At 39.5% G+C, this 21,029-nt stretch overlaps 1 protein-coding gene across 4 annotated transcripts in view; it reads left to right on the top strand.

Moving 5' to 3' along the window:
• Positions 1-20,316, top strand: part of LOC122541124 (cell surface glycoprotein MUC18-like) — a 192,540-nt gene extending 172,224 nt beyond the window's left edge. For 2 of the 4 annotated variants that reach the window (XM_043677731.1, XM_043677730.1), the window contains exons 12-17: positions 4,774-4,912; positions 6,469-6,507; positions 12,665-12,809; positions 14,755-14,872; positions 15,455-15,549; positions 16,573-20,316. In XM_043677731.1, coding sequence (XP_043533666.1) covers positions 4,774-4,912; positions 6,469-6,507; positions 12,665-12,809; positions 14,755-14,872; positions 15,455-15,514 — 501 coding nt within the window. In that variant the 3' untranslated portion in view covers positions 15,515-15,549; positions 16,573-20,316. The remainder of the gene's footprint in view (positions 1-4,773; positions 4,913-6,468; positions 6,508-12,664; positions 12,810-14,754; positions 14,873-15,454; positions 15,550-16,572) is intronic. The other 2 variants (XM_043677732.1, XM_043677733.1) reach the window with 2 other exon arrangements.
• The last annotated feature ends 713 nt before the right edge of the window (positions 20,317-21,029 follow it).

The raw sequence follows: 21,029 nt of genomic DNA, 5'->3' as shown, positions 1-21,029 counted from the left end.
TGTCTCCATATCCTTTACAGCGTGTCTCCATATCCTTTACAGCGTGTCTCCATATCCTTTACAGCGTATCTCCATATTCTCAACAGTATCTCCATATCCTTGACAGCGTATCTCCATATCCTTGACAGCGTATCTCCATATCCTTTACAGCGTATCTCCATATCCTTTACAGGGTGTCTCCATATCCTTTACAGCGTGTCTCCATATCCTTTACAGCATATCTCCATATTCTCAACAGTATCTCCATATCCTTGACAGCGTATCTCCATATCCTTGACAGCGTGTCTCCATGTCCTTTACAGCGTATCTCCATATCCTATACAGCGTGTCTCAATATCCTTTACAGCGTATCTCCATATCCTTGACAGCGTATCTCCATATCCTTTACAGCGTATCTCCATATCCTTTTCAGCGTGTCTCCATATCCTTTACAGTGTGTCTCCATATCCTTTACAGCGTATCTCCATATTCTCAACAGTATCTCCATATCCTTTACAGCGTATCTCCATATCCTTTACAGCGTGTCTCAATATCCTTTACAGCGTATCTCCATATTCTCAACAGTATCTCCATGTCCTTTACAGCGTATCTCCATATCCTTTACAGCGTATCTCCATATCCTTTACAGCGTGTCTCAATGTCCTTTACAGCCTGTCTCCATATCCTTTACAGCGTATCTCCATATCCTTTACAGCGTATCTCCATATCCTTTACAGCGTGTCTCAATGTCCTTTACAGCGTGTCTCCATATCCTATACAGCGTATCTCCATATTCTTTACAGCGTATCTCCATATCCTTCACAACGTATCTCCATATCCTTTACAGCGTATCTCCATATTCTCAACAGTATCTCCATATCCTTGACAGCGTGTCTCCATATCCTATACAGTGTATCTCCATATTCTTTACAGCGTATCTCCATATCCTTTACAGTGTGTCTCAATATCCTTTACAGCGTATCTCCATATCCTTTACAGCATGTCTCAATGTCCTTTACAGCGTGTCTCCATATCCTATACAGTGTATCTCCATATCCTTTACAGCGTATCTCCATATCCTTTACAGCGTATCTCCATATCCTTTACAGCATGTCTCAATGTCCTTTACAGCGTGTCTCCATATCCTATATAGTGTATCTCCATATCCTTTACAGCGTATCTCCATATCCTTCACAACGTATCTCCATATCCTTTACAGCGTGTCTCCATATCCTTTACAGCACATCTCCATATTCTCAACAGTATCGCCATATCCTTGACAGCGTGTCTCCATATCCTTTACAGCCTGTCTCCATATCCTTTACAGTATCTCCATATCCTTTACACGGTGTGTCCATATCCTTTACAGCGTATCTCCATATCCTTTACAGCGTATCTCCATATTCTCAGCAGTATCTCCATATCCTTTACAGCGTATCTCCATATCTTTTACAGCATACCTCCATATTCTCAACAGTATCTCCATGTCCTTTACAGCCTATCTCCATATCCTTTACAGCGTGTCTCCATATCCTTTACAGCGTATCTCCATATCCTTTACAGCGTGTCTCCATATTCTCAGCAGTATCGCCATATCCTTTACAGCGTATCTCCATATCCTTTACAGCGTGTCTCCATATCCTTTACAGCACATCTCCATATTCTCAACAGTATCTCCATATCCATTACAGCATGTTTCCATATCCTTTACAGCGTGTCCCCATATCCTTTACAGCCTGTCTCCATATCCTTTACAGCACATCTCCATATTCTCAACAGTATCTCCATATCCTTTACAGCGTATCTCCATATCCTTTACAGCGTGTCTCCATAATCTTTACAGCGTGTCTCCATATCCTTTACAGCGTATCTCCATATTCTGAACAGTATCTCCATATCCTTTACAGCGTGTCTCCATATCCTTTACAGCATATCTCCATATTCTCAACAGTATCTCCATATCCTTTACAGCGTGTCTCCATATTCTTTTACAGCGTGTCTCCATATCCTTTACAGCGTATCTCTATATCCTTCACAGCATATCTCCATATTCTCAGCAGTATCTCTATATCCTTTACAGCGTATCTCCATATCCTTTACAGCGTATCTCCATATCCTTTACAGCGTGTCTCCATATCCTTGACAGCGTGTCTCCATATCCTTTACAGCGTATCTCCATATCCTTTACAGCGTGTCTCCATATCATTGACAGCGTATCTCCATATTCTTTACAGTGTATCTCCATAACCTTTACAGTGTATCTCCATATCCTTTATAGCATATCTCCATATCCTTTACAGCCTGTCTCCATATCCTTTACAGCGTGTCTCCATATTCTCAGCAGTATCTCCATATCCTTTACAGCGTGTCTCCATATCCTTTACAGCGTATCTCCATATCCTTTACAGCGTATCTCCATATCCTTTACAGCGTACCTCCATATTCTCAACAGTATCTCCATATTCTTTACAGCATATCTCCATATTCTCAGCAGTATCTCCATATCCAGCGTATCTCCGTATTCTCAACAGTATCTCCATGTCCTTTACAGCGTATCTCCATATCCTTTACAGCGTATCTCCATATCCTTTACAGCGTATCTCCATATCCTTGACAGCGTATCTCCATATCCTTTACAGTGTATCTCCATATCCTTTATAGCATATCTCCATATCCTTTACAGCCTGTCTCCATATCCTTTACAGCATATCTCCATATTCTCAGCAGTATCTCCATATCCTTTACAGCTTGTCTCCATATTCTCAGCAGTATCTCCATATCCTTTACAGCGTATCTCCATATCCTTTACAGCGTATCTCCATATCCTTTACAGCGTGCCTCAATATCCTTTACAGCCTATCTCCATATCCTTGACAGGGTGTATCCATATCCTTTGCAGCGTATCTCCATATCCTGTACAGCATGTCTCCATATTCTCAACAGTATCTCCATATCCTTGACAGAGTGTCTCCATATCCTTTACAGCGTGTCTCCATATCCTTTACAGGGTGTGTCTATATCCTTTACAGCCTGTCTCCATATCCTTGACAGCATATCTCCACATTCTCAACAGTATCTCCATATCCTTTACAGCGTGTCTCCATATTCTTTACAGTATTTCCATATCCTTTACAGGGTGTGTCCATATCCTTTACAGCGTGCCTCCATATCCTTTATAGCATATCTCCATATCCTTGACAGCGTATCTCCATATCCTTGACAGCGTATCTCCATATCCTTTACAGCGTATCTCCATATCCTTTCATTCTCTTTGGGTTTGGAGCTATATTTATCTCCATAAGGGTGTGCATCAGCACCTCTCCATAATACAAAATTCCCAAGATTTGCAACTCTGTAAGTGAAGTCTCCAACTTTCAAACTCTCTTGATCATGATTAAATCGCTTATCTTGACATTCTGTCATCTAGCTAAGGTTCTTGAGCCAGGAGAAACAGCTTGTCAACAGCAGTCCTGTCAACCCTTCTATGAATTTTATACATCTCAATGGAATCACCTGATTTGTCCTCAAAGATCAGCCTCTCCACCTCTCATCCTTGAAATCATTTCAGTGTAGAGCAAATGTATCCTTTCCGTGGTATGGAGTCTAGAACAATACCCAGTGCTGTGAGTATAGTCTCACCAAAGCCTTGTATCTGGAGCAAGAAATCCTTATTCTTCTGATCCTCTCCTATTGCAATAAAGTCTATCATCGCATTACCAGTTGTTGCTGAACCTCCATTTTGACATTTGTGATTCATAACAAAGTCGCTCCAATGTTATACTAATTTATTCCATATCCTTCACCATGGCACTGATATTACAAACAGTCCTGCTCCACAACATTCATTCTAGTACACTAATATAGTCCACATGCTCTTTTTTTCTCCACCCTACCTAACTTAGTATCATCAGGAAACAGAATTACATGGTGTTTGTGCCCTCACCTGACGACTTTTTCAATAAATTCAAATTCCACAATCAGCCATAATGAAATATGAACTCTTGCCCCTTGAACATTAGTCTAGGTTCCTCGATTACTACTCCAGTGATATGATAATTATACTACCACCTCTCCTGATGCGCCCTTACCTGAGCCATTGATATTAATTGTCAACAGCCAAGACTCAAGTACTGATCCTTATAACACCCCACTAGGTATTGCCCACCAATCTCAAGATGACTTATTTATTCTTACTCTTTGTTTTCTTTCCATTAACGATCCTCAATCAATGCTAAAATATAACTGCCAATTCTAGGAGTCTTAATGTTTGTCACAGCTTCTTGTGTGGCATCTTTTTGAATGTCTTGTAAAAATCCAAACATCTTCTATTATCCCTTATCCAGCCTGCTGGTTACACCTCCATAAAGCTTCAACAGATTTGTCAATTATTATACTGTTTCATAATACCGTATTGATTCTGTCTAATCATGATTTTCAATGTGCTTTGTTGCCACATCTTCAGTAATAGATTCTAGCATTTTCACAGCATTGATGTCAGATTAATTCGTACAGTTTATAGTTTCCTTTTATCTCCTTTTCTTAAATAGCAGGTCACATTTTCTAATTCCAATCAATGTATAATGAATGGCACAGGTATCTGCTTTAATCTATTTCTTCTGAACCAGATATCCTTATAAGTGAGATTGTCATTTTTTAACAGGGATTCTGATGGTTTAGTTAACTCCATACGCAAGAATTTTGAAGGAAAAACTCTTCAAATATCCTCCACTGAATTCTGCCATGGTTCCTCAGTTGATTTCTTTTATGTTCATTTTTTTTCCCATCTTTGCACAGGACATAAGAAAGCATCTGTTGCCTAATCACATTGTTATCAGTGAATTGATTGTACTGCTTCCTGCAGAGGGACTGAACGTGACTTGTAATGGCACCAATGAATATGGGAGTAAGACCCACAACTCAGTTGTGCAGAGAGGTAAGAGTCTAATCACAACTCATCTAGGATTGGACTGAAGCATTAACACCAAAGTGAAGCATTTCTGTCAAAATGATCCTGAGAATTTTCTCTTCTCAGAAGTGTAATGAATCTCAATTGTGCTCAGTCATAGTTTTTTAGGTGCTGGTCACTCACAGCTCCTCACCCAAGCCGAGATAATAACTTGCACTACCAAAGGAAGCATCACACAAACCTGTTTTCATCCAATACTAACTCCTTCTCTTTTTCGGAAGTATTACTGAATGGGAATTGGGAGTAGGACTGGAAGATGGAATTCTTCACCAATCACCATGGGGTGGTGGTAGCTCAGTGATTGGCACTGCTACCTCGCAGCGCCAGGGACCCAGGTTCAATTCCCACCTCGGGCGACTGTCTGTGTGGAGTTTGCACATTGTCCCTGTGTCTGCGTGGGTTTCCTCTGGGTGCTCCGATTTCCTCCCACAATCCAAAGATGTGCAGGTCAGGTGAATTGGCCATGCTAAATTGCCCAAAGTGTTAGGTACATTAGTCAGGGTAAATATTGGGGAATAGGTCTGATGGGTTGCTCTTCAGAGGGTCAGTGTGGACTTGTTGGACTGAAGGACCTGTTTCCATATCGTAGGAAATCTAATCAATCTTGGGGGAGATTCAGGGCCAAAGGGTACTTATTTAGTTATTTCTTATGTCTAAGAATTCCCAATTTTTGTAAGATAAAGAGGAATATTTCCCCTATTGGTAAGAGCTTTACACTGTATTGAACCAGGGACTGTACCTGTCCGAGGAGTGTTTAATGGAGACAGTGTACAGGAAGATTTACTCTGTATTTAAACATGTACATTGCCCATCCTGGGAATGTTTGCTGGGGCCAGTGTAGAGCAATTATTCCAAAATTTCTTATGTCTGCAATCCCATTTTTCGGCTTGAAAATTATCATGACCCCTTAATGAGAACTGAGTGGAGGAGGGCAGCAGCTCAGCTGTTACAACTGAGTTCGATCTTCATGGCAACCATTGCTGCCTCAGAGCTCACAACCCCAACATTTCAGCTTGTGCTGCTACTTGGGGGTCCAACCTTTACTTTGGGAAGTCCTCCTATTGAAGGACCTTTACTTTGTGACTCCATGCTGTATCTGTCCTGGGAATGTTTGATAGGCACAGAGTAGAGGAAGCTTGTGCTATCCCTATCCTGGAAGTGTTAGAATGGGACTGTAAGAGAGCTTCACTCTATATCTAATCCTGTGCTACACCGGTCTTGGGACTGTTTGATGGGGACAGTTAGAATGAGCTTCATTCTGTATCTAATCCTGTGCCGTACCGGTCATGGGAGTGTTTGATGGTGATAAGGCTTTATTCTATATCTAACCACATGTTGCATATGCCCAGGAAATGCTTCATGGAGTTCTCTTTAACACACATTCTGCATTCTCTGCATTTTTAAATGATATTTCTGTGTGTGAAAAATCAGTAAAATGTTCCATTTTCCACAGGCACCCTTGCTGCATTTTTAAAAAATGCACAGTGGGGTCACTTAACAATTCTCTATTTACTCCTTTTCAGAGTCAACGGCAGTTTCTACAAAAAGGCCTCCTATTGCTGGTAAGAATCAGTTAATGTGGACCACCTTTACATGTCAGGCAATACAGATTAAATCATAGAATCATAGAGACATTGAGCTATACAGCTTGGAAACAGATCTTTAGGATCAACTTGACCATGCCAACCAGATTTCCTAAATTAATCTAGTCCCATTTCCCAGCATTTGGCCCATATCCCACTAACTGAGCTGAAAATGTGTTGCTGGAAAAGCGCAGCAGGTCAGGCAGCATCCAGGGTGATTCTCCTGTTCCTTGGATGCTGCCTGACCTGCTGCGCTTTTCCAGCAACACATTTTCAGCTCTGAACTCCAGCTTCTGCAGCCCTCACTTTCTCTCCATATCCCACTAAACCTTCCTATTCATATACCCAGCCTTTCAAATGTTGTAATTGTACCAGTCTCTTATCACTTCCTCTGGCAGCTCATTTCATATACACACCACCCTCTATGTGAAAAAGTCACCCCTTAGGTCCCTTTCAAATTTTTCCCCCCTCACCTTAAAACTGCTGCAAGATATTTGTAAAGATTTATCCTTAGAACACATGAATGTGCAATTTCCTGAGATCTCATTAAAATTACCTCATTCTGCTTGTTGTGTATTAAGCCTCTGAATTAATATATTAGCACTGTGAGAATAAGGCTGGTGATTGTCAGAGAATTGTCCAAATACAAATAGAGGCTACACATAGATCTTGTGAAATTGACAAACACTGGTTTAATCTCACGATATCGTGGGGAAGACAAACTGACTGGACTGATACAAAATGAATACTTTGCACAGTCAGAACATAGAACAGTACAGCACAGAACAGGCCCTTCAGCCCACGATATTGTGCCGAACATTGATCCTCATGTAAGGTAAACCTAATGTACGAACCCTCAAATTTCTGTGACCATATGCATGTCCAGCAGTCTCTTAAATATATCCAATGACCTCGCTTCCACAACTGCTGCTGGCAACGCATTCCATGCTCCCACAACTCTCTGCGTAAAGTTAAATCAAGGATTTTGTTCCCTGAGCTTCAGATACAGACAGTTCTTATAGAGTTACAGTAGTGAAATATTAATTATAAGACAATGCAGTTTCGATTACAGTTAATAGAAAACAATTGTTTGTCCAGCAGTATCCATCAGTTAACAATTGTAACAGGAGGTTTAGCTCATCTACAGAAACAGGTGCTAATGGCTAGCATCCTGGCTTCAATAAGTCCTGAGGGTAGTGTTCATTCTTGTCAGCTATCTTGGTGCCACCTAATCTGTGTTGGCTTTGTGCAGATTGAGTACCTGGGGAGACAGAGAATGCCCTTGGGACTTCAGGAGCAGTGATACTATTGAGAGGTCTAGGTAGTGTATTCCTTCAGTTGGGGAAACTGCTTCGGTAATGTCTCGTTTCACGGTTAGTTCCTGGGCTGAGTGTAGTGGCATTATGGGTAGGCTCTGTTTAGCTAAGAACAGACACGGTTTCTGAGAGCAAGTGGTGGGCAGGCAGAGTGGTTTGTTTTTTCTCCCACAGTGGTCTTGGAGCTGAGAATAGTGTAAATCCAGGATCTGTTTTTGGTAACTAATTTTTTTTGGTCAGTATTTTCGTTTGTTTTCTTTCTCTGACCTTCATAGTCTTTAACCTTTTCTTTCCCTTTTGAAATAGGACTTGGTGTGCTTGCCCCTAAACACACCATGAAGTGCTATTCTTAAATGATTTGCAGCATACTCTGTTTAGGCTTGTAGCAAAAATGATAGTTGATTCAATCTCCAAGGCATAGTTCACAATAGATCCACACAGCACCAGGTAGACAAGGAGAAAGAAGACTAAAGGAAAAGCTACAATAACAAATTACTTTAAAAATGACATTGACTTACTGGACTCTGATTCATGTGAATCAATGTCCAGTGAAGTTTTGAAGTTGACTAATTCTTACACTAGGCTTCCAGTTCTAGAATCTTCAACCAGTAGAAATTGTTTATACTTATCTACTCTCTTTCCCTATTAATATCCTGAAGAACTTGATTGGATCACCCTTTAACCTTCTAAATTCTAGAGAATGAAAGGCCTAATTTATTTAACTTTTCCTCAAACGTAACCTCTGAATTCGAGATACCGTCAGTGTGAATCTGTATTTAATTCCTTCCGGGACCAAAACATCCTTCCTGAGATGTGGGTGTCCAACTCTGCTCTTAACAATATAAGTGGGTTATAACTGAGGTTTTGTATAACTGCAGCATAACATCTGCTTCCTTATACTCCAGCCCTTTGGATGTGAAGGACACCATTCCATTTGCCTCCATGACTATTTTCTGCACCTGTTTGTTAAAGAACTGTGTACTTGAGCCCCCAAATCTCTTTGGACATCCATTGCATTTAACTTTGTGCTTTCTGAAAGAAAAATACCTGATCTATATTTTATCAGTTCGAAATTGATGACTTTACGCTTGTTTATTATTAAACTCCATCTGCCACAGCTCTGCCCATTCACCTAATTTATCAATGTCCTGTTGTAAGTTTATGCTGTCATCAAAACGGTCCACAATGCTGCTTAATTTTTTTTTGCCAGGAAATTTGACATTTTCTGCCATTATCCAAGTCAGTAATGAATATTGTGAATAATTGAGGCTTCAACACAGATTGGGACAAAATTACTCACATCCTGCCAATTTGTGTACTTACCCATTATTCCAACTGTTTCCTGCCACTCAAACAATCTCCTATTCTTGTCAGTAACTTGCCCTTAATTCAGTGGGCTTCTACTTTAGCTAAACGTCTTGTGTGCAATTTTATCACAAATCTTCTGGAAGTCCTGGTCTGTAATTACCTGGTTTTCCCTGTCACCCTTCTTAAAGAGCAGAGTGATATGAGTAAATTTCCAAGTATAAAGGTAGAAAGGTTACATTGAACCTGTATAATGTTCTAAGTCAACCTCAATTGGAATGTTGGGTCCAGTTCTGGTTGTCACACTTTCAGAAGTACGTGTAGGTGTTTGGGTGTTGAAAGGATTCATAAGAATGCTTCCATGGATGAGGAACTTAAGTTATCAAGGAAGACTGGACAAGTTAGGATTAATTTCTTCGGAGACACAATGGTATTCAACAGTCATGGACAGAGTACATAGGGAGAAATTGTTCAAGGACTACCATGTGCGGTTTTAGTCTTCCTTACTTAAAAACAGATATAAATGTAGTTTGGAGCAGGTTCACTTGACTGATACTTGGACAGGGGCAGTGGTTATCTTATTGGAAAAGGTTGGTCACATATCCTTTGAGTTTAGGGGAATAAAAGATGACCCTATTGACACACAAGAAACTGAGAAAACTTAACAGAGTATACTGTAACCTGAAAGGATATTTCCCCTGAGGAAGACAGTAAAACTAGGAATGTGTTTTTTTTTAAAGAAAGGGCTCTTCCATTTATGATGAAGATGGAGAAAAATGATTTCCTGGAGGGTCATGAGTCTTTGCCTCCAGTGCACTCTTAGGAAGGAAGTTCCAAAGTCATTGAATATTTTTAAGGTACAGGTAGATGGATTCCCAATTGACAAATGAGGTAACAAGGGAATACGGTAAGTGGAATAGTATAGTTGAGGCTATAATCAGAATAGCCATGATCTAAAAGAATCAAATAGTTGTTACGGTGCGAAGGGACGTCATTCAGTTCATTGCACCTGCACTAACTCTGTGAGCATTGTGAGTTAGTGTCATTCTCCTGCCTTTTTTCCATTACACTGCACATTAGTTAAATGGAAATAATCATCAAATGCCTCTTGGTGGCCTAAATCCAACCTGCCTCCACCACACTCAGGTCAGAGTTGCTTCGTTTGCAAAACTGTGCCCTCTGATGGTCGGTCTATTAGTAGGATTTTTTTTCCTTATCTGTTCTTTCCATTTCTCTTGCTGTACGTCAGTTACCTAGACAACTGGTTTGTGAAGCAGAGTGATGCCTACAGTGTGGGCTCAATTCATATGTTGGCTGAGGTCATCATGGATGTCCCACCTTGTCAACCTCACCCCCTCATCTGAGGATTGGTAACCCTCAGGTTACACTCACCAGCAAAAATTTCTCTGTAATGAAAGCAGCCCTGTGGTACTCAGGAACTATGGCGACTTTATCTTTTACCTAGATTTTGAAACTTTCTATTAAAGCTCCCCTAGGCCATCTCATCTCTAAGGACAACAAGTGCCAACTTCTACAATCTATCCTCATAACTAAAGTGTCTCATCCCTGGAACTATACTGATAAACATTCCCTGCTCTGCCTGTGTATCCTCATCCTTCCTAAGAATTGCACAGAATACTGCAGCTGAGGTCTAATCAGTATCCCATATAGGTTTAGCATAACCTCCTTCTTTTTGTATTCTGTGCCCCATTAACAAGGCCTTGAATGGTCACTCTGACTCTAAGGGCCAAATGGCCCACTCTTCCTTACTCATCAATCCATATGTTCATATCGAGAACAAAGTGGCACAGATTTAAAGTAACTGTTTACAAAAAAGCAAAAATGACACAGCAAGTGGCTAACGTGCGTAAAGGTGGTAGTTGCACATTCAACTGAAATATAATTAGGACTAATCTCAAAGCAAAGGGAATACAGGGTTATGGAAAGAAAACAAAGGATTTGGTTTCAGCAAATTGTGCATTTGGAGAGCTGGTGCAAACACAACAGACAGAATGTCCTCCTGCAATGTAACATTTCTACAATTTTTAAAGAAATCTTGCTCAAAGGCAGTTCAATTCAAAAGTTGGATTCCTACCAAAAGTCCCAGGTGCCTTCAGCTTTCAGTTCCACCCTTAAATTGGAAGAGGACAGCATTATAGCAAGAAGGATATTTCCCCACAGGGAGAGGTATTGAACAAGGTTCCGCATGGTAGACTGGTTAGCAAGATTAGATCACATGGAGTCCACGTGAAAGCCAGCCATTTGGATTCAAAATTGGCTAGAAAGTTGAAGATAGAGGATAATGTTGTTGTTTTTGGTCACAGGAGGCTGCAAGGATCAGTATTGGGTACACTGCTTTTTGTTATCTATATTAAAATTCTAATCATTTATATAAAGGAATGGTTAGTACATTTGCAGATGACACCAAAATTGATGGTGTAGAAGACAGTGAAGAAGGTTATCTTAGAGTGTAATGGGACCTTGATCAGATGGGCAAATAAGCCAAGCAGTGGCAGATGGAGTTTAATTTAGATAAATGTGAGGTGCTGCATTTTGCTAAGGTGGTCCGACGGAAGTAGGGGAGGTGGGTGGCTGTTGCCAAAGAGATCTTGGAGTTCAGGTTCATTGTTCCTTGAAAATGGAGTCACAGGTAGACAGCATAATGAAGACAACGTTTGGTATGCTTGACTTAATAGGTCAGTGCATTGAGTATAGGAATTGAAATGTCATGTTGTGATTGTACAGGACATTGGTTAGGCCACTTTTGGAATACTGCATTCAATTCTGGTCTCCCTGCTGTGGAAAGATGTTGTGAAACGTGAAAGGATGCTGAAAAGATTTACAATAGTTTGGAGGGTTTGAACTGTAGGGAGAGGCTGGGGGTATTTTCCCTGGAGCATCAGAGACTGAGTGATGACCTTATAGAGCTTTATAAAATCATGAGGAGCATGGGTAGGGTAAATAACCGAGATTTTTTTTTCTCAGGATAGGGGAGTCCAAAACTAGACAACATAGATTGAAGGTGAGAGGGAAAGATTTAAAAGTGACCTGAGAGGCAATGTTTTCATGCAGGGGGTGCTACGTATATGGAACAAGCTGCCAAAGGAAGTGGTAGAGGCTGGTACAATTATATTTAGAAGGCATCTGGATGGGTACATGAATAGGAAGGATTTAGAGTGATATGGGCCAAATGCTTGCAAATGGGACTAGATTAACTTAGGAAATCTGGTCAGCATGGACAAATTTGATCAAAGGATCTGTTTCCATGCTGTATAACTCTATGCATAGAGTCTAAAATCACAAATCCTTCCTCTTGAATTGAGCATCATCGATAACAACCAACAAAGAATCAAGAATCTGAGTAGACATAACTGGCTGAAGAAAAGTTCAAATGTCAGCAATCGGTAAATAAGAGTGAGAGTGGAATTTCCCCCGTTACTAAAGAGTTGCAGTGTTTTGTATGAAGATTCTCTGTGTCAGCAACCTGTGCTTCATCTAGCTTTCTGTTTATCCAGGGAAGACTCATAGGGGGAGCAGTGGTGGAATGCTGATAGTCATCATCATTGTGTGCATCATTCTTCTTGCGTTCCTGGGTGCAATCCTGTACTTCCTGTACAAAAAAGGCAAGATCCCCTGTGGTCGCTCAGGGAAACAAGACATGTAAGTCTCCAAGCTTTTGTAAGAGTGGATGTGAGTGAATATATATGTGAGCAAAAAATAAATTTATGAGAGGATGTGTGTGAAAATATGTTGTCACAACCAACTGAGGTAGTGTCTTCAAAATAAAGTCACACTATTCGAGTTGTTGTGAAATGTGAAAAGAATTCAGACTATCCAAAGCCCTTGAATCAGTTGACTGATGAACTCAGGTTTAAAGAAAATGATCAGGTTTCTGAACTTAATCAACGAGAAAAGAATTTAGTTGTGAACAAATTGTCTTTAATTAATAACAAAAAGGAAATAGGAATTACTACCTTAACTCATTAATCTACCAATTCAAGTCCCCTTTCACTGATAGACAGAGACAAAAACAAATACTAAGGGTGGAAAATGGAAACTAAATTGGGAAAACACAGTTTGACTGCACCTGTCTCAACCACAGGAATTGATGAATTGTTTCTTCCACAAAATCAGTAGGGAATATGAGTCGAAGGCAAAGATATCTAAATTTGATTTGGCGAAGTTGAGTGAGGACAGTACAGTACACATGGCAGGACAGTACAAAGTGGCTATGTGATTATGTACACTTCCCTGTGAAGAACAGTATTATTTAAATGGTGATATGTTGAAAGTGTGGATGTACAAACTGATGTGGGTGCCTTTGTATACAAGTCAATGGAAGTAGACAGACAGATGCAACAAGCAATTAGGAAGCCAAATGTTATAATATCCTTCATTGCAAAAGGATTTGAGTTCAGAAATAGGAGTGTCTTTACTGCAGTTATACAGGGCCTTCATTAGACCATACATGAAAGATTGTGTGCAGTTTCAATCTCTCTGCCTAAGACAGGATTTACTTGCCATTGAGGGAACACAATGCAGTTTCAATAGGCTGATACCAAAGATAGCAGGACTGTCCTAAGAAGAGAGGTTGGTTGAAATTCACAAGTTTGGAAGGATGCAAAGAGATCTGATAAAAACGTGTAAAATTTTAACAGAGCTGAACGGACTAAAGCCAGGGAAGTTATTTTCCTGATTGGGGAGTCTAGAACCAGGGGACAAAATCTCAGGTTACGGAGAAGTTAATTTGGGACTATGATGAGGAAAGGTTTCTTCACTCAAAGGGTAAAAAAAACCACAGTTTTCACCACCACACACGGCTGTGGAGGTCCAGTCACCGAATATATTTGAGATTGATACCTTTAAACTCTAGAAATTTATCTGAGGGTAAGTGAAGAAAACATTGAATGGCAGATCAGATTCAAAGGCTGGGTGAACTCTCCTGCTCCTTGAAGTTTATTTCAATTCCTTTTAGTTCTTTGGTTGTTGACACAAGGTTGTTTTGCATACTGATGTTCAGTCTTTCACTCGTTGACAAAGTAAATTCTCAACCAATGTTTTATTCCTCCTTCAACAGGGATTTTTGAGAAGGTAAGTGGAAGCCACTCAGCTGCTACTGGACACTTTCTGGTACCTCCACACAGAAAAAGCAGAGAAGTTTTTTGTTTGCAGACTAGAGGCTTCTCTGTTGCAGTGGCCCCAAGAGGTTCCTGGTTAACAGCCAATCAAAATATGATTGTCAGCTATTATTTTTAAAACTACAGCCATTTCTTTGCATAGTCCCCTTGATTTAAAGTAGTTTTTTTCAACCCATATTTATAAATAAAAGGAAATAAATAAATATGGTATTTACAGAACATGTGTCTGAGAAAGGAGCAATGAGTATGAATGATGTACAAGAGTATGTCAGAGACCATGTCAATAAACTAATTTATGTACATAGCTTAGTATGTATAATTTGTTGCAAATGCATATGATTGGATGATTTAAACTCGTACATGTTCAATGTTCCACATTGCTCCTCACTCCGCACAATATTCGGTTCCAACCTGAAGTCAGGCCGTCCCAGGTTGCCATTGGTAAATTAACAAACGATTTTGTTTAGCACACGGACAGATGTTCATGACGATGTTGTTGTGGAAGTTAAGAATGACCAGAAGGTGCCAGAAGAGACTGTGCTTCTACAAGGAGTCAATGGAGAGAAGAAATTGCCCAATGACCAGGTTAGGGAACTAAAATGCTTTCGAGGAATCGTGTAACAAAGTGGCTTTGTACAGGCACACACTATCATTTCAGACCTTGATGTTTCGTTATAGTACATGGTTATTTTGGCAAGAATGGCATTTGTTGGCCATCTCCAATTGTGCTTGAACAGAATGGCTTGGAAGCCATTGCAGAAAGCATTTAAGCGTCAACCAATTTCTGTGGATCTAGATACAGGGAAGACCAGAAAGCAAATTTCCTTCTCTAAAGTATATTCATTAATTAGATGGGGTTTACAACAATGATTGTTTCACAGTTATTACAGTCAATTCCACATTTAATGAACTGAACTTATACAGCAGCTAGTGACATTTATGCGATTCATGATCCACATATGACCAAGCACATGTACCAATCCGAATCTATACTGAATGCAGGTGTATACACCAGATCTAGTCAATACCTAAGGAGACACTGCTACTGATTGCAGCAAATTAATTACCAGTATTCAATAAAAATAAAGGTACCTGTATGATTGTTAATAATGTGTATCACATACTGTTAGGTTTACATTGACATCCTGCTGTTCTGTGGTGTTACAGGGTAAACCCGCCTGCTTATTTAAAACCAGCAACACTGAAAAGATCTGTCCCATGCAATAATCTGTGAAAATTCGAGAGGTCAAGAACTATTTAAAGTAAAAATTAACAACTTTATTTTTTAAAAGTATAACAGAGAATAATTAACTAACAACTACTTACAACTCCTTCCTCAAACCTATCCCTCTATAATACTAGTTCGATAAAACCCCCGATTAAGATTTACAAAACAAAACTTATCTCAAAGCCAGGCAGCTTACAGTTTTCTCTGCATACCTATCTTCTTTGTTTCTTCTTGGGGATTCTGCATCCCTGGTTACTGATCAATAAAGGTATCTTTAAGAGAGCTATTTTTCAGGCAGTCATTTTACATGCTAGTGGCTTGGCAGTTCTCCTCCTAACTGTGTAATTTTCCCTGGTCTTATACCCCCAAAGCATTGGATTGTGTCATTGGCTTTTAAGATTGTCAGTTTACTAAATTCAGACTGGATTGGAGCTTAGTATTTTTCAGGGTATAATTTAAACTGATTGGCCTAATTCAAATCTGTTTTGTTGTTTCCAGGCAACCAGCTACCCTAGCTACCCCAGTAGCTGGAGCACATGTTACATTTATCTTATTGAGAACACTTGGTGCTGTCACTGCTAGCTTTTAACTCTCTTAAAGGTACAGTACACCCACATCTTTATAACAATGGTGGCTCAAAAACTTTAGAATCAGGCACAGTTTGAGTTTCCCAAAATAAAATGCTTTAAAATCCTTTCCTCTGATTAACTCAAAATCTTGGTGTGTTCTTTTGGTGGCTGTCATTTTTTTTAAAAGCAGATACTTCTCCATGTTTTCTGTACACTGAGGATAATTGAGAATATTTTACCTATTGAGATCTTCCTAACAGTCCAAGGATTCATACAAATCTATGCCACAAATAAACCTTAAGTAAAGAACTCTCAGGATTTGTAGTAAAGGCAAGGAAATGGAGTTGACGTGCTGATCAACTACAACCCCACTGAGTGGCAGAGCAGACTCAGCTTTGTTTTATTCCCATGTCACAGTATATCTCTGACAGTCAAACAGTAAGACTTAATGTTAACATGTTGTATTGTTTTCTGTTCTTTTTCTGGAGTGAAGAGAGATGAAGCAATATGCAATCCTGTTGAATGAAGATAAATAACCACAGTGCTCCCAGCCTAACCAGACCACATGGATATGACAGTGACATGAAACGTTTTTGCCTTTAGAAGCGCTGCACATGCTCCTACACTGAAGCAGTTTCAATAATGCTGGAGCCTTTCTTTCACTGGAAACCACTCAACACTTTACTGAAATGAACACATGGCCTATCATTCCCCCTAACATTCCCACTGTCAAACTGGGTGTTTTCTGTTTGATCTCTGCAACTGCAGGTTACCTCTCAGCTATATATTTCTGCTCAAATTGTATGCTGTCACATCAGTTACAGAGTACAAAATGCCTGTCCAGGCTTCATCCCCTTGACACAGTTGAAAAGGAAATTCATGTTACTTTTCTGTACAATTCTTATAAATTCCTTTTAATCACAACAATTTATAATTGAACATTTTGATGAAGAATGTGTATTAAAAAGCATCCAGATTAGAAAGTGTTGTTCAAAGGGGAAATCATCAGGACTGTGTTAGTATAGTTCTAACTAACTGCAGACAGGGATGTTCATACCATGACTTGGATTAGAGATTACATTTCTCATTAGTTGTGTAATTGACATTAGGAAGCATGATATGACATATTTGTACATATTTTAATCAATATCCCCACCTCTCATCAGGAGAAATAGTTACAATGATAAAAGTATTTTTTTGTAGGTTTCAGCTGCAGTCTGTATTCAGTATCCAACACATCACGATTTGGCTGGACGAACTTCAGTCAGTGTTATGGGTAAACAAGGGTTTTTATTCATAGTGCTTTGCAAAAGAAACGCCAATGTTAGTAACATCAGGAATTTTTAACTAAATCAACAGAATACAGAAATTGTTTATTTGGATAGATTTTCTGTTAGAAATGCTGATCACATATTGATAATGGCATTTGCTCTCTGCTGAGTCCAAATCAAATGCACTGCACAATAGGTAATTTTTACTCTATTTCAACATCAGTAGCTCTCCTCTAAATGTAAACTCCAGAAATAATGATTTGATTGTAGTGCAGAATTTACAGCATCACCAAACCTTCATCCAGTTACAAGCACAAGTCCTTGGTTTCTGTCTGGTCGGACACATCTTCCATTGAAAATAATGTGAATTCATTTTCAAATTAGTGATCTGTTTGAGATGTTACACATTCTCTTTCATGATCACTTGATCCTTAAATTTTTTACAAGAAACAACTTTTCTTGAAAGGAATAGGAAAGCGTGTGGTTCTCACTGTGACTATGACGTAACAATAATGCTAGCTTTTGTTTCTCACTGCATTGTTCGGTAGAGTATTTCCAGCATTTTGTGTTTGTAGTCGCCATAAGGGAGCAGAACACATGGGTATAGAAATTTTCCTTTTTAACGGCCAGGATATGTTTCTCCAAACTTGGGAGCTCAGCCAGCTCCACACCAAAGCACCAGGGCTAGATGATTGCATTCTGTCCATTTGCCTATAAGTCAAGATGTTGTGTTCTTAGTTTAGCTTGTAAAGAATTTGCATTGTTTAAATCAAACAGGACATCTTTTAGTCCTGTTTCTTCTGCAGGCTGTCTGCAGCAATCAACGCCACTGAACATCCTCTCAACTTTCAACTTCCCCACTTAAAGAACAATTTGGTTACTTTCTACTTTGCAAATACTGACTCAGGTTTTTTTTGGCTGTTTCACATCAGAGGCAACATTAAAAGCAGCAACTAACATAAGTCTCACTCAGTGACCAAAGCATTGGCCTGGAGTTAGATTGCATGAAATGTTAGACCCTAGTGCACAAAAAGGGCAATATTTCCTGTCATATACTCAGTGTATAGCGAGATAAATTGTTGAGTGGTGTGGGTATGTGAGTGGAGAAATAAAATGTAGGAATAATTTCCTTCAAAGCGTTCTTGAAGGGTGTGGAATCCTGAGAACTTAGTTTTGGTTTATCCTTCTGGTAACCCCAGTGCTGCTCAACTCCAGTACTCAGAGCATCATACATGGCAGAAGATCCCAGTTCAAATTGATGAAGACCAGTTACTATTCTACAACTTTCCCTATTAATCCTATTTTATTTCAAATGATCTGCCTTCCCCCACAATGCAGATTACTGCATTCTATTTGCTTCCTTTCTTACCTGTATTTGAGAACTGTGCAGTCAATGAACACTCCACGCTCTTTTTTTCATGATCATAACGAGTAATAGATGGGGAAATAAAATAAAAACAAGTGCTGACAAAACACTTTCTCCACAAATGTTGCCAGACCTGCAGCATTTCTCCAGCACTTGCCATCTTTATTTCAGATCTCCAGCATCTGCAATACTATACTTTTATTGAATGCATGGAAATCTTCTCTAAAGTCCTCAAATGGTGATCATAGCACCACAAAAATCTAAGACCCCTCTATGAAGCTGGTTCTGACTTCCAAAAGTTTAATATTGGATTTGAGGATCAAAGAAAGCATTAGAATGATGTAGAGCATCACTTGAGAATGAGTTGTGTCTCACTTTCATGCTGCCATTGCTGCAGAAAATTGGCCATCTCTGACTCATTTGGAAGGGAGGCACATAAACATATTAACTCATCGCTGTGCTAAAGTTAACTTGCTTGCTTGTTATTTATGTTGAAATTTTAACAACATTGTGACAGATGCTGAAGCTGTGGCTGGATCTTTCAATATACATAAAATTAATTAGTTAAAATTATATTGTACACTATTTGAACTGTTGCAGAATTAGTGTAATGCCACAGAAAGTGCTTCATTTAAATAGAGTGAAGCCCATTAATTAGAAAGCAACTAGGTGACCCTGTGGGCAGCAGGGTAGGCGGTTTTGGAGTCAATGAAACAACAGTAGTCACCCCATTATTTTTCTCGAGTGGTGGGATATCCTGACAGGCATTAGCAAGTACCCCTCACATTTACATATTTTCTGATTGGTGAAAATAGTGTGCCCTCCCATTATAGGGACACCCCAGGGAGCTGGGACCACCTCATTCTTTTAAAGCTTAGGTTTTTTTTCTATTCATGAGCGTCACTGGCTAGGCCAGCATTTACTGCCTATCCCTTGTTGCCCAGATGTCAGTTAAACGTCAATCACATTGCTGTGGGTCCAAAGTCACATGAAGACAGACCAGCTAAAGATGAAAGCTTCCTTCCCTAAATGGTATTAGTGATGACCATGAAACCATTGCTGAATGTTAGAAAAACACCTGGTTCACTTGACCCTTAATTCCAGATTTTTAAGTGAATTCAAATTCCATTATCTGCCAATGGCAGGATATGACCGCAGGTCCCCAGAACATTATCTGGATCACTGGATTAATAGTCTAGTGATAAAACCACTAGGCCATTTCCTCCCTGAGTGAGAAAATCATTTCCTTCATTGTTGGGTCAGTTCATTATTGGACCTAAAATCCATAGCTGGATGTAGACCCTTGCTTCCGGCTTGAAACTACCAACAACACTAAGGTATTGAGCACATCTAGCTGTGCAAGGTCAGCTCTGCACAGATAAGTGTTAGGAGCTACCATTACTGACCCATAGTGGATATACAGGTTGCTCTAAACTACATTTTTTGAGGCTCTAATGCAATTCCTAAAGCTACCTGCCCAGCCTCATTCAATTGAAGTACTTTGTCTTATGTAAATTTGAAATAAAAACTGTGACTGACTGTTTTTTATGACTTGCAAAGAAAATGCTAAATAAAATATTGTTGCAAATACCTGACATGATTTGTTGCACTCTGCAATCTCTAAACATTCTAATGGATATAATAAATAGAGTTTCTTTTTATTGTACGTGGACTATAATAGACAATTAACGGACCAAAGAGCTGGATGTCGAAGCTTGTCAAGTTAGTATCATCATTCCTGCTCTTTCTTCCTCTTATTTCCAACAATAGTAATCATTTACAAAATGCAGTTAAGAGATAAGATTTACTCCTGGATAAGTCATCTGCTTTATCAGTCCAAGACCAAGCATTGTTTACTGGGGAGGTTCCAGAGAAAAATACAAGACAGCAGTTTAATTGGAAGGCAAAGGTAGAATTGGAATCAGTTTAGTTGAGTCAATAGTGTGATGCTGGAAAAGCACAGCAAGTTATGCAGCAACCCAGGAGCAGGAGAATCAATGTTTTAGACAAAAGCCATTCATCAGGAATGATTCCTGATGAAGGGCTTTTGCCTGAAATGTTGATTCTTCTGTTCCTCAGATGCTGCCCGACCCACTGTGCTTTTCCAGCACCACACTCTCGACTCTAATCCCCAGCATCTGCAGTCCTCACTTTTGCCTTCAGTATAGTTTAACAGAGTACAGATTTTACTGCTGTATAATTGGGTTATCATCTGTTTGAATTTCTTGCAGCTGGGTTTACACATTCTAGCAACAGCATTTCAACCCAAATGGGAGATGAACTTTGTCTAAAAATTCCTACAGTACAT

Source organism: Chiloscyllium plagiosum, chromosome 36 (assembly GCF_004010195.1).
Source record: "Chiloscyllium plagiosum isolate BGI_BamShark_2017 chromosome 36, ASM401019v2, whole genome shotgun sequence".
NCBI lineage: Eukaryota > Metazoa > Chordata > Chondrichthyes > Orectolobiformes > Hemiscylliidae > Chiloscyllium > Chiloscyllium plagiosum.
The sequence above is the reverse complement of the archived record's forward strand: the minus strand, read 5'-3'. Positions and strand labels throughout refer to the sequence as shown.